The sequence below is a fragment of the Onychostruthus taczanowskii genome, unplaced genomic scaffold, assembly GCF_017590055.1.
Source record: "Onychostruthus taczanowskii isolate IOZ18803 unplaced genomic scaffold, ASM1759005v1 scaffold36, whole genome shotgun sequence".
In the NCBI taxonomy this organism is placed as follows: Eukaryota; Metazoa; Chordata; class Aves; order Passeriformes; family Passeridae; genus Onychostruthus; species Onychostruthus taczanowskii.
In genome coordinates this window covers 3,345,350-3,364,893 of record NW_024501015.1, presented here as the reverse complement: position 1 = coordinate 3,364,893, position 19,544 = coordinate 3,345,350, and the positions used below count along the sequence as shown (strand labels likewise).

General features: G+C 36.3%; 1 protein-coding gene across 1 annotated transcript in view; it reads left to right on the top strand.

The window, feature by feature from the left end:
- HACL1 (2-hydroxyacyl-CoA lyase 1) overlaps positions 1-19,544 on the top strand; it is a 21,181-nt gene extending 1,637 nt beyond the window's left edge. Inside the window, exons 3-17 of the mRNA XM_041411494.1 lie at positions 3,253-3,293; positions 3,847-3,927; positions 6,591-6,663; positions 7,151-7,228; positions 8,217-8,311; positions 8,725-8,837; positions 10,456-10,591; positions 11,741-11,846; positions 13,209-13,292; positions 13,586-13,687; positions 14,599-14,753; positions 15,898-16,056; positions 16,341-16,448; positions 17,050-17,236; positions 17,620-19,544. Of these exons, the coding sequence (XP_041267428.1) occupies positions 3,253-3,293; positions 3,847-3,927; positions 6,591-6,663; positions 7,151-7,228; positions 8,217-8,311; positions 8,725-8,837; positions 10,456-10,591; positions 11,741-11,846; positions 13,209-13,292; positions 13,586-13,687; positions 14,599-14,753; positions 15,898-16,056; positions 16,341-16,448; positions 17,050-17,236; positions 17,620-17,652 (1,551 nt within the window). The 3' untranslated portion in view covers positions 17,653-19,544. The remainder of the gene's footprint in view (positions 1-3,252; positions 3,294-3,846; positions 3,928-6,590; positions 6,664-7,150; positions 7,229-8,216; positions 8,312-8,724; positions 8,838-10,455; positions 10,592-11,740; positions 11,847-13,208; positions 13,293-13,585; positions 13,688-14,598; positions 14,754-15,897; positions 16,057-16,340; positions 16,449-17,049; positions 17,237-17,619) is intronic.

Here is a 19,544-nt window from a genome sequence, read left to right as displayed (position 1 = left end):
AGATATTATCTGCCAGGTTTTGAGATGCTCATCCAGGGCTTTTTGTTTTTCTGTAGCTTTCTACACACTTCCCAGTATTATCATGCTTACTCCAACTGGTAGTCTTTTAGTTCTTTTTAGGACTTTATTATCTGGTCCTTTACTTTTTTTTCCCCTGTCTGTGTGGTATTCTTAAGTGCCCAAAGAGGAAAGTTTACCTGTTGACTGATAAAGTTATTCTGACAATTTAAATAATTTAGGTTTTTTTCCTTAACTGTGTTTTAAAAGCTCACAGAACAGCAAACTGCAGAAAGTAATAATGCTTCCAGGTGCTCAAAATCAACCATGAACATACACTTAGATCCTCTTATTTTTGTATATTTCAGCATTATTGTGTAGGTGTCAGAAATTAAAGACCCAAGCTCATCAGCGTTTTGGTGCTGTACTGCTAGTTCTGCATTTGTTTGGTTTCCCACAGTAGTAACTCTTTAATCTCCATAGTTTCTTGGGTAGTCTGGGGTTGAAGATAATAACCTTGGGATTATATGTTGTTTTGAAGCGTTGCTGCACAAGATGGGGAGCTGGCTGCTGAACTGGTGGCTGAGGGACCAGCAACTTCCCATACCTGATCTATAGCAGTTGCCAGTTTTCCTTAATTTGTGTAGTTAATAACCTTTAGGATTGTCCCAGTCCTCAGCAGCGTATTGTTACGGTACTTCTTCTAAATCAGGGGGTTGTGAGCTGTATGTTTTTGCTGTCTGATCCTTACATTGTTGTATTGGAATGTAAGAATTCAGAGGAATGCATGTCTCTATGGAAAATCTGTAACATATGAGAGAGGCAAACATCTACAAACATATTTAAAAGGTGTATTTGAGTCTTTGAAGAACTGGGAATTTGGCACAATCTTTATGTTCCTGTAGGCCATTTAGCAAATATTGTAGTTTTAGCTGTGGTTACTAACATGATTAAAATTAATTTCCTCATCTGACTGTAATTAACAGAGAAGATTGCTTTGCACTGCCAAACGAGATGCTGTTCTATTTATTAGTCTTTACTAGATGAATGAGGCAAAAAACATTCTGCTGATTAATTATGAGCTGCTTTTGTTAGTAGAATAAAAACAGCACAAAGACTGTTTTAAAGTCAAAATGTCATGATTTCTCTTCTTTGGGGAGTTGAAAAGGATGAATGAAGCTGCATCTTGTAGTGAGTTTTGGTTTGTTCTTTATCCTCAGTGAATAATAGAGTAATTTCTTGGCAAAGGGTGAAAGGTATATATATATAGAGTATATATATATATAGTATATTCAAGATATACTCAATATATATGTGTCATAGTTTTAAATGGCTCAGTTGTGTGGTCTGGCTGTGGAAGATGTCTCTACAGCTGCCTCCTTTTTTGGTGAAGGCAGCTGTATATGATGTATGGAAAATTAAGGGATTTTTTTTCCCCAATCATTGAGTTTCTACTGCATTTCTAGGCCAGATGTAGCAAAAGGATTTCCCTGTAAAAGTGATAAAATTTTAATTAGTAGTGTTCATAGGAAATAGGGCCCATAAACAAATCACAATAAAATCACATGATGAGATTATAATCAAGCACTGTACTTGTTGCTTGGCATCCTTATGTTCTTATTCTGCCCAGGATGGTGGTGGAGTCACCATCCCTGGAGGCGTTCAAAAACGACTGGATGTGGCACTGAGGGCCGTGCTCCAGTTGACAAGATGGTCATTGGTCACAGGTTGGACTCGGTGATCTTGGAGGTCTTTTCCAACCTTAAGAATTCTGTGAAAAGCTCATAAAACTGCAGAATAGAAACTCCTGATGAAAGCACAGAGCTGAAAGTCCATAAGCCGTTCTCCTGTGGCCTTTGACATGGTGTAAGTGCCCCTGAAGCACCTCACTGGCACCCACATGCCCTTTGAACGGTGAAAACTGTGTTGCAACTTCACAGGGGCGTGGTTTTTTTGTATCTGTCCTTTGGTAATTAGAGATTGTTGCAGTTGTTCAGAAGACTGATAACCCAGCTCAGTTCTAAACTTCAAAACCCCCTTTACAATATGTTTATTAACAAAACACATTGCTTATGTTAGCTCTTAATCTTTAATAATAATTATCACTACATATTCAAAGCAATCTCTTTATATTTGTATCCTAAGGTAGTTGTGAGCATACAATATCCTGGAGTTAGTGCAGCTGTGAAGGGAATCAGGCTTAAAGAACCCTTTAATAATGGCAGCTGGAACCAAAGTGGGCATCTTACCACAAGAGTACTCAATTATAATTAAAATCAAATCTCCACTCTATTTAAAAATTAAAGAGGCGGGTTCTAAGGCTAGAAGCTTACTTAAAAAAATTACGAAATATTGCAAAATTAGGGTTTTTTCACTAAGTGTTAGAACTCACTGATTTGAAGACGGGAGTATGAAAATATGAGAGGCTGGGCAATGTCACATGTGAATTCTTGAGTTCTGTTGTCACCTGTGAACTTCTTGATCACATACTGTCATTTTACCAGGTGAAATTTATATCCAAATGTTTAATATCACTACAGGAATAGCTTAAAAACATATTCTGCTGTAACACTGCTGATGAGCTCTGCCAACACATGTTGTAGATGTCACTTTTGTGATTTTTCTTCAAAACATAATTTTTCTTTAAATGTGTGGTACCAAAGTGGAGTGAGATGTATTTCAGCAGCTCAGCTTGTAAAAGACAATCCCAAATCATCTAATTATTCTCTCCAATGTGAGATTTCAACCTTTTGCTTGATTTCTGAAATACAATTCAGAATGGCTGCATTTCTGCTTGTTGACTTTCTCTTGCAAGTCTCTCATCCATGTTCATCCAGAAGGCAGTGGAAAGCAGAAGTTTTGTGTTTTGGTCTATTTCTTTTTCTTCCCTTGTTTTAATTGGGTTTTTTTTTTTTTTTTTTCTGCTTGATTGTTTTCTATTTCAAATCCCAAATAATCCTAATGTAATGCCTTGTAAGAACAGGAACCTGAATTGTGGAGAGAAGTGGAGAAGAGTCTTGGGATTTTTCACATTAATTTCCATGGACACATCTTATAATGGAAAGGGCGAAATGCAGCTTTTACTTACATTTAAGCTCTTATAGTCAAGGAAGAATCTGTACCTGCTTATATTTTTGTTGAAAGTTATTTATAAAATATCATTAAATGTATGCATAATAATAATAATAATAATAATAATAATAATAATAATAATAATAATAATAATAGTATCACTAACTCCAGTATTTTCAACAGGCCTGTTATGCTGCATCTGCTGTTGGATATTTGACTGGCAGGTATGTAAAGAGTGTGCAAAGCTGTTAAGAAATGCTCACTAGTTAAGAATTACCATTTTTTATCTCATCACCTGGAATAGCAAGTGTCTCTGCCTGAATTAAATTTCAGTAAAATTTGTGTTGAATCAGATGCAGTTCTTCCAGTGTGAGCTTTCTTCATTGGCAACTGCTGATAAAGTGCAGTTGAGAAAACTGCAAACATAAGTTTCCCAAATTGCATATGAACATTAGATGGCAGAGCAAATGTAATAGAAGTCAGGAGCTGTGTCAGGATAAGCCTGTGTATATTGCTCACCTCTGTGTGGGTGGCACATAGTTGTTCACTTGCCTTTCTAATTGGAATGATACAGCTTCATAGTTTCTGATTTCCATGTCTGCCTTTAGTCATTCATACAAATTCCTAGCCCTTCATGAATTTTGGTGACATGAGTAAAACTTTAATATTCTATATTTCAGCACCTTACTAATTTTTGTTAATTATTTATTTGGTGTTCTTTGTGCTCACTTTCCTTTTCTCTCTTCCTCCTTTTTTCTTTTTGTATTTTCTGTGTAGACCAGGAGTATGTCTTGTAGTGTCCGGTCCAGGTTTCTTACACGCCCTTGGAGGGATGGCAAATGCAACCATTAACTGCTGGTAATTTAACTGCATGTTTCCTTTAAAATTCCAATAATTGTATGTTGTTACTTGTTTCAGATGTTGAGCTCCATGGTATTTAGTATTTTACTTTTTTTCCCCTTTCATGTGGATAATGAGACAGGAATTCTTCCTATATCAACTTTAAAATTAGTTTAGTTACATTTTTTGTATTCTCATGGATAAAATTCTTGGTTTTGTCCTGCCCCATTGTGTGTATATTAGAAAAGCTAGCAGTGTAGCTGGTTGTATGGATGTGTTTGAAAATGAAGTCAATATTAGCCTGTAATGCTCTCATGATCATGGAGATCATCTGAAAGGTGTTTCCTAAATTTAAATTCATACTGCCTTTGAATTGCTGTATTTCATATATGAATAAATTCACAACTGCATTGTTAAAATCCCTATTTGCTCCCCACGCAGACATGTAGAGCAGTAATTAAGTATTGAACTAAATGATGTGCAGAGGGATAGTATTTACTCCTATAAACCTTCACTGAGACGTGACAGCTTTGTCTGGTCTGTCACTGAAAGCTATTCAGAAAGCTGTACTGAGGTATTTTGGGAAGAAGCTGTAGCAATACCAAGCAGATGTGTTCACAGAACAGAATGTGATCCAGAGCAGTGTGAACATTGGAACACTGAATTAGCAGTGGCTGATGGACGAGGGAAGCTCGGTAATGGGAACACTACAAATCAAGTCTGACATTTTGAAAAAAAGTCCTCTAGTGTTCAAATTCTTTTTTTAAAAAATGGGTTCTTGACTAAAGTTTTGCTGTCACTATTTGACCTTAGACTAAAAAAGATTATAGGAAAACCTTGCTTTTGAGAAGTTGGGAGTATCATTGTAAGAAAGAAGTGTACATGTAACTTAATGGACTTGCAGGAGACATTTTTGAGGGCAAACTGCATTTTCAAGGGTAAAACCTCTTGGTACTTCATGCTGAAAGTTACCTGCCAGGCTGCTGCCTCCCGTCCTGTCTCATTCTGAGCAAGATTTTGTACCTCATTCTGGCTGTGACAACAAACTCCAAAGCGTGTGATAGTTGGTAAGATTTGGAGTAAACACAAGCATGCTGAAATTGCAGTTAAATTTTTTTCAGTTTACTGAAGTTGCTCTCTTGCAAGTCCATAAGACTTACCATTATTAGTTTCATTATAGTCAAATGTTCTTTCTGCTTCACTGTTGTTTTTGCCTTGGTCTATGAGCGCTGCTCTTCAAAATGTCTACAATATTGTGACAGTAGTACAATGATTTCCTTGAGGGAAAAACTTCTTTCTAGTCAGAATTATTTAAAACTTCAAGGGCAAAACTAAACCTTTTCAAGATACAGCTGTTGGGGCTGCCTTTCTAAATAGACCAGTTTTGTAATTGTATTTCATTATTGGGAAGTAGTAGTTAATTTGTTCATTAACATATTTAAATTAATTTGGAAAAGGCAAGTGAGAGGAACACAGGGTTTGTCGCTGTCAAATACTCTTGGATAGTAACAATCATTTTGCTGAGGGGAGAGAATAAGCAGAATGAAATGTATAGAGCAGTCACCAAGTGAATTTTTCCATAATGATTTTTCATGGGGGTAAGATACAGCCTGAAGTTCTCATTTCACTGCTCAGGGGGATTCGAACTGAGATTTTTGATGCATGGCAGAGAAATGGCCTGGTTATGAAGCTCGGATCTAGATACACATATCCCCAAGTCTTATGGGTGATTAATTTTAGGATTATGCATGGAACACTCTGCACGTGTTTCAGCTTGATACATTTTATAGTTAAATGCAGTCTATAAGGCCATATCTGAAGAGAAATTGTTTAAGAGATAAAGCCTAGAAAGCTATAGACCCAATACAGTGTGGATGAATAAGGAGATTAATAAAACAACTTTCCTCTGTTGAGTCAGCACTTAGCATTTTAAGAGTTTGACCTACAATTTGAATAAAAGACAGGTGTTCATTCGCTGTACGAAAATTATTTATTATATTTTTTGTAAATTCCAGTAAAAATGTGCTCCTGTGGAATGTATAACCCTCATTGTAAAGTAATACTGCCTTCCTTGCATAGCTGTGAACTGATTTAAGTTCAGGACTGCTTGCAGGCATGTTAATTTTTGGTCTGTTTTATTTGGTTTTGCAGTTTTTTTACTAAAAACAAAATACAAGGACTTGTGCTCTCAGCCAGCTAACTTGACTGTGTTCCAAATTGTATAGGAAGAAAGCATCATCTTTTTGAAAAATTCTATCCTAGCTTGTTTCTTAGTTCTAGTGCTTATGCTTATCCTTTACAATTGCGCATCTTAATGCTTTTTGGAACAATCAATACTTTTTAACTTCTTATTAGGTGTTATCATTCCCTCAAACCACTGTGTCACCCCATATTTTCAAATTCGAATGAAAATTGCCTGCAATGGGATTTGGTTTTAGAACTATGATCCAAGACACTTAATATGGCCAAATTGTCCCAAAACTGGTGACCCAAAAGCTGCTGGGAAGGCTACTGGCTGACACTCTGATATTTAGAATCCATTTCTGCATTCTGTATTTATTCTTGTACAGATCTGTGGATGTTATATATATAAGTATATATATATGTATATGTGTGTGTGTGTATATATATATATATACACTTACAGCATTTTTTGCTTGTTTTTTAATATACTTTTCTAGGCCTTTGATTGTTATTGGCGGTTCTTCTGACAGAAATCAGGAAACCATGGGAGCTTTCCAAGAATTCCCACAGGTACACAGACATATAAATTTCTGCAGGAAGGTATCAGTTAAATAATTATTGTTTCTTCTTTATTGTAGGAAAAACAATCCTGAACACTAACATTTCCTAGCAGATCTTATAATGCTGTTGATTTGCTCCATCTACTGGTTTAAAATTGACATTGTGTAAATACTGCATATTGCCTTCATATTGGAATTCATACTCTGTTTTAGGTTTTCAGCTGGTATAAATTACCTTGGTTTGTTCTGAGATGGACAAAAGTGAAATGTCCAAGAAAATAAACCAGTTTATGGGAGAAGGAAAAAAAAAACAAAAAAATTAAGCACTTGGAGGAACAAGTATGGTTTTGACAGTTTTCACCAGCTGCTACTGCATTTTTCTATGGGGAAGTTTCCACCTCGTTGGTTTTCATCTGGCATTTCTTCCATTTTATTCATGTGGAAATTAGAAAATTACTTTGATCAATCAGTACAATGGTAATTTTGCCTTTATTCAGGTTGAAGCTGGCAGGCTGTACAACAAGCTGTCTGTCCGCCCAAGCAGCCTGGAAGTTATTCCTGCTGTTATTGAAAAGGTATGAAAAAATACAAAATGATCAACAGAACATGAGGTAACTGTCTCCTGTTTAAGTTTTGTGGGTTTATTTTTATATAGTTGTTATTCTGAGTAATTTGCTCAGATAGGAGATAGGAGATGATGGTTGATTGGGTAAATTAACAACTGGAGACGTTCTACCATATGAACAATGCTATGGAGTAGGCTAGAAATAGATCCTAGTCCAGTCAGATGCTTACTGATCCCTGCAGTGACTTTTGTTAGCTTCAGATAGAGTTGGAAAATTTTTATGAAATAAAAGCTTTTAGGGAGAGATGCAATAACAAGAAATGCAATGCTTCAGCTGTTTTACCACTGTCATGTGAAGGAGATTTGGAGGGGGCAGTGGAGATGGTTGTGCTTGGGGTTTGAGTTTGGCTGTTACTCTGTTGGGTATTTTTAAGAGTGAGAAAAAAAACATGCTTATCTCTGTGCTTCAGAGAGGATTAGAGAAGTCTCTTGATACTGCTGTAGCAACCCTTCAGCCATGTCAGCCTAAATTCCTACATACAGTCATACTGTTTCCAGAAGTGCAAATTCAGCAGAGCATCTACCTGCAATAGAAGAACTGGGATCAAAAGTAATAGAAAATGGAGGCATTGGTTATCTTGGTTTTACTCTCTTTGCGCTACTTTAAGTAGAATTCAGCATGAATGTTTAATTTTGTATCTCCAATCATAACAGCTGATAATGCAATTGTCTCATTGCAAATTAAACAAAGAATTTAAAGTCTAATACTGTGCATCTCCTGAAAGGCCATAGCTGATATATAAGATAAAGTATAAATAGCTGTCAAAACTCTATTTTTTTTGTATAAATCAATCCATAAAAGCTTCCACTGTGATGAATCAGCAAAATGAAACTACACACCTTTTCTGCCTACAGCAGAGTTTTCTTGCTTTTTTGAATATAGATGTTTTTAAAATCCTGTCAAACAGTGATTAAAACTGTGATTGTATGTTTTCTAGGCCGTAAGGACCAGTATGTATGGTCGTCCAGGTTCCTGCTATATTGACATTCCTGGGGATTTTGTGAATCTTCAGGTGAACAAGAGCTCTGTCAAGTGCGTAAAGATTACATTCATTATTTTTAAAGTCACTGAACAAAAGAAAATTCATTCATAGGTGAATTTTCTATTTTATTTTCCTAAACCAAGAAAATCCAGCCTCTAGATGTGACATTCCATCATAACATGATACAAATGACAGTTTGTAATGAAATGTGCAAAAAAGAATGAGTTAATATGGTAATATATTGATGTCACTGTAAATCTCTGAAACAACACTACCTACAAGATTAAAGAAACAAGGAGAGAAAACTTCAAAGCCTGTTTTGAAAAAATAATTTCCTGTTCTAATAAATGCTGCAACATGGTGTGTAGCAACTGCAGTTTTATGCTAAACAATAGGTTTTGTCTTTTAGCATTTCTTGTTTTGAATTTTTTAAAGAGCCTCTTTTTGTTTTGCTTGGCTGCAGGTACATGGAGTGCTGCCTGCCACCTCCCATCAGCATGGCTGAACACTCTGCTGTATCCAAAGCAGCCTCTGTCATTGCTCTTTCCAAGCAGCCTCTGCTCATCATTGGCAAAGGTAGAATGCTTTGTTGTAGCTTTGAACTGTGCACATTCAGGACAAGAACTGTGATTGCTTTTCCCCAGAAGTGTTACCCATCTTCTTTTTAGTCTAACAAACCAACCAACCAGTATTAAAATGACAAAATTCTTGTGGAATTTAATGTTAAAATCTGCTGTGGTTTTAGATACATTTTTTTTCTGTTCTGTAATGGTTTATTTTTAATCTAGTTTAAAGAAAAATCAATTGATAAAATACAAGTTTATGTAGAAAAAAATCAGATAACTGTTGTCTTTAGTACTAGAGCCAATACCAAGGGATCACTTCCAAAATTCTGAACAATTTAAATTCTGTTAAAGAAATTATATTCCCTATCTGGTGCTCTGGCATATATAGCAACAATCAGAGTAACCAAAGGTCATTTTTCCGTTGGTTCTTGCTGAAAGTGCCAGCCTACCTGTGTGGAGATGTACAGCAGCACAGCAGGTGCTGCTGCTGCTGCTGTTTTACAGACTTTTCTTTGTACTCTGCCAGTCTAATCAATTCCTGCAGATGGGGGTAATTATTTTCTGTGCTGGTTCACTTCTTTTGTGCCTCCTTGCGGAATGTTGACCAGTGCAGAGGTGTGTCTTGTTGAAGATACAGGTCAGCTAGGAAGAGAATTAAAATAACCAGCCCATTTAACCCAGGCTATTTTCCTGTAGATGTGGAGAATTGTCTCTGTCTGTGTTTAATTGGGGAGTTCAGTGATTGAAATGAGATGGATCTTATGATTGATTAAGTTATGAAATTGAAAACAGAAGGTAGATCAGAAGAGATTATGGGTTGGTTTTTTCCTCTCTGGCTGGATACACACGAATAAAAGGATGTTCTTTGAAAGTAAAAGGTGGAAAACTCAAAAAAAAAAAAACCATGTGTTTTGTCAATGTCAGCAGTTGAGAATCTACTCAACAAATGTACCTGGGTGTTGTGCTCTATATTGTTGTTAGCAGAATTTTTGAAATATTTACAAAAGTATATTTTTCAGGAATTAAGACTCACATATTCAAGCCATTGCCCAAGGACCAGTCAGTTATTCCAGGTTGCCTGGGCAAGCTTAATTCAGCAGCCATGTACTGCTGCAACATCACAGGAAATGTGGGCACAAACACACACCTTTGGAAGGACTTGTTCGTGTTTCTCTCTTTTCTCTAAAGGCTTGTAGTAGAGTCTTTGGGCAGGTTGTTGTGGAGCAGGGGGTAAGCAGGAAATGACATGACACAACATAAAGGTCATCTCGTGTTGCTGCTGCAGAAGGCTCTGTCCCATAATACCAAATTTTACTCACTAAAAATTGTCATTTTAAATAAACAAGATCTCCTGTTTTTCCCTGTCCTGCTTAGCAAAAATTGATAAAAGAGTTCCGCTGAAATCTTACAAAAAAACCGGCAAACAAAACTTTTTGTAAAAAATATGTGAAATTTTAGCTGCAGGTATCTGTGGTTTGGCATGTTTAGTTCTTCAGAATGAAAAGTAACAGGCAGTTTTCATAATGGGAAACAGTACTCTTTCTGCCATAATATAATCAGCTTAATTGAAATGCAAGCAAATACAGTTGGTTTCTGTAGTACTAAGCAGTCTCTTTCATTTCATTCAGGTGCTGCTTATTCACATGCTGAAAACAACATCAGAAAGTTGGTGGACCTTTGTGGACTGCCTTTTTTGCCTACACCAATGGCAAAAGGAGTAGTTCCTGATAACCATCCAAATTGTGTAGCTGCAGCAAGATCAACGTAAATATAAAGCAAGGCTTCTAATCCTAACAGCTGAGAAACAGCTAGGAATTTTGGTGGGCTACAGATGCCAGGAAAGAGAAAATTCATACCACAAAAATGTTTTCAACGATGTTTTGCACCTCACTGTAGAGCACTGGAGATCCTGCTGGAAAAGGGACAACAGATTTAAGTGGATCACTTTAGAATGCTGACCAGGAAGATACTTTGAGATATATTATATTCTGTAGCTATGAAACCTATGGCAAGTAGATGTATTAATGTTGCTAGTGTGTATTTTGTAACATAAAACAGAGCTGGCAAACAGGTTATGATAAACATTTTACTTTGTGCACTAGACAAACTCCTTTTTGCTTTAAAACCATAAACAGAAACTTGAACTGCACATGTTGCAGTTGAAGTTTTGCCAGCTGTTGTCTCTGTGTGGTGTTTGCAATACCCTATCCTTAAATTGCACTTTATTTATAAAGAAAAGTAAGATATTTCAAACTACCCTGGATGACTATGTTTAAAGTGATTTTTAACAAGGGGTTTTTTTTGGCTTTTGGCAAAATTAATGTGAATGGACTCTTAAGAACCCTACTATGTATGAAGATGCACAGAGTCAGTTTGCAGATGGAGCATTTATATATCCTGAAAGTAAAATGCTGTCCATTGCTGAGCATATTAGCTTTAGCACTGTTAAGCAAGCTGCTAGAAGGAATGGAGAATAAGAGAATATGCCAAATATTGTCTGCCTATCTGAAAGGTAAATTAATGGGAGACTAAACTGAGAGGCCCATCCCAATCTTAATTTTGGCACCCACTGTTGCCAGTGTCACAATAGTGAGTCTTTTGCTTTAACCTCAGCATCATTTTAGCATCTTGTTGGTCTCCCAATGTAATGATTCCTCTCCTATATATGGTGTAATAGGAAAATAGTAATTAATTTTCTTCTGAAGTTCCTTAACTCTAGAATGGCTTGGTGATAGGCTGGATAAAAGGATACAGAGTTTTGGGTCTAAGCAAGCAGCTTAGAGGAATTAGAAGAAGAATTCTGTGTGTATTCTGGGGTTTGCTGTGGTGGTTAGGGTAGCTTCTAATTTTGCAAAGACTGTTAAATGTAGTAGTGATTCCTTCTTACCTGCTTCTGTCATTTCCCTTTTTTAGGGCATTACAGCATGCTGATGTAATCATCTTGCTTGGTGCAAGGTTGAATTGGATTTTGCATTTTGGTCTTCCACCAAGGTATCGACAGGATGTAAAGGTTATTCAGGTAAGCAGGAAAATTACTATTATTATTCTCACTTAATGGAAGTCTTCTGTGTTCTGGCATTGACCAGAGCAATTATTGTAAAATATTTTGGTAATGTATTTCATGTGGCAAATACTACCATATGGACAGTGCAGTATGGTGCATATAGTTATGGTAATTCTCCAGAAATACTTATGCTATCTTTAATTATTGTTTTTACTTCCTAACTTTTTTCAAGAATGGTTACAATATCGTTCTTAGTATCAAGAGCTTGATGCTGCTGTAATGAGGAGGGCAAACACATCCATGCAGTTGGCCAGTACAGGGTTAGACTCACAATACTGTTGTGATCTTTGGAGCATTGGAATTTCTGTCATTGAAAGAAAACTGTCATTGAAATTGTGGGATCTTTCGTACTGCTCTCTTGGCTGATTTTTTTTCTGAAAAAGAACTGCTTTCAGATCCTGTCATAATGTAAGAGCTCAGTCACTCAGAAATGAAATAAGAGAAAGAAAGGCTGTTTAACTAATTAATGCATTTGACAATCTGCCAGCTCTTAGAAAGAGAAGTCTTTAAATTGTGTCCTTAAAATCTCCTCTCCAAGACTCTGTGATCAAATAGTAACAGTTGATCCAACATATTGGCTGTGCTGCTTACACTGACCTGGAACTTAGTCTACTAAGTGCAAAACTTCAAAATGACATTAATTTTTAAACTATTTTTTTTTAAATACACATTATTTTTGCAAATATTATTTTTACAAATAATACCTATTTTATGATTCCTCTTCCTAAAAAATATAAAGAAAATTTTTTTTCATGTCACTTAGTTTTTTTCACAGTCAGAGATTAGTATTAAAACACTAAGTCAGTTCATAGTCTGTGTGACCTGGTCAAAAGTAACAGTTTTTGTAACCTTAGAGGGCTCATGCATCACTGATAGATTTGCTTCCGTAGTTGCAATTACTTTTCAGTTTCTTCATGCTAACTAGGTTCTTACTGTCAAGTAGCATACACACAATTTTCTCAGTGAGAAAATTGCTGCTTTGTGTCAACTTTAAAGGTATACCTGAACCTAGATTTTTAACTCACATACAATGCTGCATTAAAGTTCCACAGTGTCTGTAGGAGCTTGAAAGAAGCAAGCAGTCAACTTTAAAGATATATATGCCTTTTCATTAAAATAGGCATGTACCATAGGGTTTTACTTTGTATAAAGGGTTTTCTGATGTCATGTCAAGGAAAGACAAAGGAAGTTACCTGTACAGCCAAAACAGGATATGAAAACAATGTTAGACATCTATATATGTTCCTCACTTGAACTGAAAAAAAAATTCTGGTTAACATCCTTGAGTTAATGGTTGTTTTTCTTTTTGAAATACAGATTGATATTTGTGCAGAAGAGCTGGGGAATAATGTAAGGCCAGCTGCAACGTTATTAGGTGACATAAATGCCGTGACTGAGCAGGTAACGTCATGTCCCATGTCCTCTGGTTTTGACCTCAATTTCCTCTGATTATTGTGATGTAATTTGACAGTTAAAAATAAAAGAAAAAAAACTCCAGCTGTTCAAGGAAAACCATTTTTAAGGCAGTATATTCGTGTTGTATATCCAGTCTATTCTCAAATTTTATGTTAAAGATTCTGATTAGTGTTACTGTGATTGTGCTGGGATGGTTCTTGATAATGTTATTATTGATGTTTTTGTTATCTTTTAAACATGTTGAAAGACCCCTTTACAACATTTCGATATTGTTCCAGCTCTTAGTAGAATTCAACAAAAGATCATGGAAATACCCTTCTAATTCAGAGTGGTGGCAGAAGCTAAGAGGGAAAATAAAGAACAACGAGGAAAGATCGAAGGTAGTGTGACATTAAAGACATTAAAAGGTTTCTTGCTGTAACAGGCACTGATAAATTGTCAGTTTTGTAACTGGTCTATATCCAGCTTCCTCAATTATTTCTCAGTTAAGTCACCCAGACTTTGAAAATTTGTACCATTCTGGTACAGGCTTACTCTTCTTATGCTTAGGAACTGTAAGCATTATAGGTTAAGTTTTCTATGATTTTGTGTAAATTCAAACTGTGTAGAAATCATTACACTTCGGGATTTGATTCTTGAAGCCATTAGTAGGAGACCACAGCCAGAGCTGCTGTATTATGGGGAGTAACTTTTAAGCAATGGACAGATAATCCAAGTGGAAACAGGCTTAGGTGAAGACACATCCTTAGTTTTCTTCTAATTGTAATCATTGTTTGTAATTGTGCAGTTTAGCAATGCTGGTCTAGGTTTAATCTGTGTTAAAAGCAATGAAGGCCAAGAGACCACAGATGCTTGGTATATACCTAACTTTGTGTAACTCATATTCTGCAACTTCAGGTGCATGTTCCCAAGACTGGGATCTAAAATAATGTCATTTTAGCAGATTGCTCTTTTGAATTATCTCCCAGCACACAGATGACAGCTAACTTAGGGTTGTCAATAGTCACACCTGGTGCAGAAAAATTTCATGTCTCTTGGGTTAAACTGAGTTTTAATAGCTTCTGCTAATTATAGGCCATTGAAGGGCTGCTGAGCTTGTTGAGCCTCTGATAAGTATGTTGTGTCACCAGGATAGATACAGAAAGAGTGACCTTCATGCAGTGCCTGAAAAACCAAATACTCCAGCCTTACCTAGCAGACTGTATTTTATTTCCATGGTTATTATTTATGTGTCTCTGTTTCGCACCCTAAATTCTATTCATGGGAGTTACTAGTATCTTTTATTTTTAAGGGATTAGCATTACAGAAATCTCTGCCTATGAATTATTATACAGTCTTTCATCACATCAGAGAGCTGATACCCAAGGACTGCATTTTAGTAAGTGAGGGAGCAAACACCATGGACATTGGACGAACTATGCTTCCAAATCTCTATCCCCGTCAAAGGTGTGGTATCTTTTGTTCTGACTCAACATGCTATATTTCTGCATAAATGTTTTCATTTAGCTAAGAGGAATAATGGCCTGGGAAACAGAAGTATAATATGTTGGGAGAGGGATTAAGGAAAGTTTTCCATTCACATACTGATGTCCTGTCATTGATTTTAGCAATTCTCTGCATGCTCGGCAGCAGAATGGTGATAGTTGCTCTCTTCTTGTGGAAAGGGAGTGATGAAGATTTTGTTCAATTCCCTGACCTTGATGTTTGTTTCTGTGTTCAGAGTCTGTGGTAAATATTGATGAAAAATAAAAACAATTATTGGGATTCTTATGTTGAAAAGAATTCACGTGAAGAGTTTTTCTTCGGAACACTTCAGAACAGGGAAAACTTGAAAATTGGATTGTATATTGGGCATGCTTTCATGTAAACCTGCATGCCTAAGGTCTGGGTACTCAAAATACTGCTTTGTGAGCAAAACAACCAACAACACCCATGTACTTCCAGCAGAGCTGGGGAAAGTGTGTATTCTTGCCCCTTATTTAAAATAAGTACACAGTAATGTTACTGGTTGTCTCTTCAGACTGCACTGCACATATCTGAAAGGAAATTCGAGTAGTTAACCCTAGAATAATCTACTGCTTTATGTACTTTTCTATCCATTATGTGCTTCTGATGGAAATGATCTAACTAAATTATAGTTTTCAATTTGATTTCAAATGGTTGAACAGAAGACTAGAATTTGAACAGCAGTATTTAATCAATGGCTTTCAGACTAATAGTTATATTTTCAAGGAATTAAATATAGAAATATTTCATGTTGTCTGTCTCTACAGTAATTGAATGTTTTTGAAATACTGTAACTATGCAAGCTAGAAGCATATGAGAATAGTTCTTTATTGTAGCACTAGTATACAAGAGTTCTTAATTTTAATTTGAGCTCCAGTATGTTTATATCACTTAAAACATTTGCAGTTTTATCAAATGTTTGGCTGACTATAATAATCTCTACATGTGCTATCTCTTTATACCAATTATTTATAAAACAATATTTGCATACTATATGGCAAAGTATTAAAAGTAAAGGCACCATGAATTAGTTGAAGAGATTGAGTAGAAATAAAGGGATAGTGATTCTGTATTCTCCCTTTAGGCTTGATGCAGGTACTTTTGGAACCATGGGAGTGGGGCTGGGTTTTGCCATAGCAGCTGCCATGGTAGCCAGGGACCGTACACCTGGAAGGCGAGTTGTCTGCATAGAAGGGGATAGTGCTTTTGGATTTTCTGGAATGGAGCTGGAGACTATCTGCAGGTAAGTGGTTTTTTTGCCTCAAGAAGATCTTCATGGTCACTTTAACTAGAAGAATTTAACTGCTGGTAGGTGGGGCATCCATGAAACACATGAAAACAAGCCAGAAAACATACAAGCTCATTTTTTATGTTGTTGTGATGTAATGCTTTACTAGTGATGGTTGAATCATTTTTCAGGTGGAAATGTTTTTTTTTTTCATTTTACTTGTGAGGGAAATGACACTCTTAGCATCTTATAGAAGGGGGCGAGTATTTCAGAATTCTTCCAAATGTGTCTTTATATAGATACAACTTGCCAATCCTGATAATCGTGGTGAACAACAATGGGATTTACACTGGTTTCGATGCAAATTCCTGGGAGGAGATGTTAAAGTTTGGTGACCCTGCTACATGGTAAGCATCTTCAAAGTATGTCCTTTGTAACTATGGAAGAAGTGACCAAAATGGTCATTCTCTTAATTTTTAATGCTTTATGATCAAGATTAAAATTACATTTATAAAATCAATTTAGTCCTGGGCTAAGTTCATGTAAGTAAGAACCAATTACCAAAAGCAAACAGCCTACCTAATTCCAGCCTACTGTTTGCACAACAGTGCAGTAGAGAGATGATTCTTTATTTGTTTTCTCAGGTTCTGCAGCAGTTCAGCCCACACAGTGCAGAGTTCATCATGGGCTAACTTTCAAAATCCTGATACTCTCCAAAATTACCTGAGTTCTGAGTTTACACAAGACTTCTGCTTCTGAGCTGACATCTCTGTACAAAGAGAACTAGGCTAAAGCTTAGCTGAGGAATGACTGCACAAGATAAAATTGAGTACAGTACCCTATAAACACATCTTAGGTGATACAGGAGCCATAGTTCTTTCAGCCCAGAAGAATTCATCCGGCCAGCACAATAATCATCTTGCATTTTAAAATTGGTGCTAAAGTAATTAAATTAGTCAGCCTGGCAATTTTCCCATACCATTAGTCATGTTTTCCATTCTGTTACAGTGTACCTCCTGTTTCTCTCCTGCCAAATGCACACTATGAGAAAATTATGTCTGCCTTTGGAGGTAAAGGATACTTTGTTAAAACACCAGAAGAGTTGCAGAATGCTCTGAAAGCGAGTGTGACTGACAAGCAAACACCTTCTCTTATAAATGTAATGATTCATCCACAGTCTGAGAGAAAGAAACAGGTATGTATGTGTTTTCCTTTCTTTTTCTGCAAGCTTCATAGTGGTGAGCTTCTGAAAACCTTAGGGACTATCACTTAAACCACAGAGGAGGCAGAGATGGTTGGAGGGCAGAAAGATTGTTCTTAGATTTGGGAGATGGAAAAAATAGGTCCTTTTGCACTATGCCATCTGCTTTCCTTGCTATCTGCTTGTTTGGGTTTTTCCCCCACTGGCTGTATAGTTCTCTTAATGGCTGTTTCCAGTATTTAAGGTTATTCTTTTTAGTTCTAGACCAAAGGAGATGAAACATTTTTGAGCAGTCTGTATATGCTGTAGATTCCCTCTTACTGTTTGCCCTTCTGATGTAGTTTTTATTCTGTGTTGGTTTGTTTTTTTGCTTCCAGGAGTTTCCCTGGCTGACTCGTTCTAACCTGTAGTAGAAGAGGAAGATGATGGTGGTGCAAGGCAGCACGTTAAACAAAACTGAGTTGTTTTCTGGAAGTGGAACTGAAACAACTGTATTTTGCATAAGCATTGAAACAAAGTGGGATTTTAGAACTGCTGTTAGAGGAATCTTTAAATGCTGAAATTAGGTAATTGTAAAATGAGAAAGACACATATGAATGTATATCAGGCCTTCTAACAGATTGTACACTGTTCTTAAACACTGATCTTAAAATGATATACTTTTTCTTTCACTCAGAGTAATACCCATTATCTGTGAATTAAAATCTTGAATGTTCTGGATGAACAGAATAAGGTGAGGGTTTTATGCTGTCCAAAGCATAGAAGTGTTTGCCAGTCTGCAATTACAGTAGCTTGATTTTTAACCAACTACACCACCATTCTACTTGTTAAAACATTTGTCCTCTAAGGACCAAACCAAAGCATCTTCCTGTGAATAATTCCTGATTGGCCTCATTATGCACAGAAACCTGTTGCACTTCCTAATTTTAACTTCCTAATTTTACAGATTGATTTTTCACCTTCTTCTGTATGTAGAAGTAGTGTATTAAAAATGCATACTTACTCAAGGGCTAAGCTTCTGTCTACTGAATTTTTTTTTACTTACACTTATGGTGTTTGTAGGAAAAGCAAACCCTGGATTTTTGTTTGAAGCTTAGTGCTTCACAAACACCACCATGTCTGTAGGCTGAAAATGTGGCCATATTTATTAGTGAGAGTTCCAGTATTAATAGATTGTAAATCTTTATAATCAGAAGCATTTAAAATAAAACATTACCACCACCATCACCAAAATATCAACGGTGATACCAACAAAAAGACCACAAAATACCCTCAAATGAAAGCAGAATTTTAAAAAATCCCTCACCAGAGCAACAACAAAAAAAAGTAATAATGTTTAGCATAATGTTCACTTTGACTGACATCACAAAGCAACCACCATTGTTTGTGCTGTGGCTGGCTAATTGTACAACAAACATTCTTCGTGTAACTGTATAGAAACCTAGAGTCTCACCTGCATGTGATGCAGAGGTGACATTTAAAGCAGATATTTGGCCTGCCTGGTGTTTTTTCTACTGTGTTTTCATTTGCTGCTTCATCTGACAATCTGACTTAGAGCTCAGACTTTAAAAATGAAATAGCTCTTTGTCTATGCTTCTGTCATGGCCTACAACAGGTACTATGCAGGATATTCTTAAACAGATTACTTTATATTTACATCTGGTCTTAAATGCACAGGTTTGTTGTTGTTACATGCACAAAAGGGAATATTCTGTCTCTGATTTGGGTTTTGCTTGCTTTATTTTCTGTTATTCCATTGTCAGTAAGTGTTGTCTAGTGGAAGGCACTTGATGACCTGAGGAAAGGACTGGGCTGGCAGGGGATTGTGTCCTGCAGTCAGATTTGTTGCAAAAGGTTTGGCTTATTGGGTCTGGCACTTTAGTTTGGGTCTGGCCCAAGGCCATGGGTTACTGTTAGGCAGAGGAATGTAGGAATGTCTCTGCACACTAGTACAGGGAGAAAATATCAGAAAGAAATACTACCTGAAATAATCTGAAGTGCCAAAGGATAAAAATCCTAGAATGAATACAGCTCACAAAAAAATGTAAGGCTGCTGTGTTCTCTGAGGTACTCTGCAAGAAAGGTGGAACAATGTTGAATCTTGACATTAATTTTGTTTCATTCTTCTTATCTCACAAATTCATTTTGATATGTTCTGTGATTAAACACAATCCATTATCATGGTGTAAAATACCTCTAAGAGTTAATGCTGGAACTGACCACAGGGGAGATAATTTGCATTGGATAAGCAAATGTAGAAAATACTGTTTTATACTTGAAAATTAATAAAAAGTGATTTTCA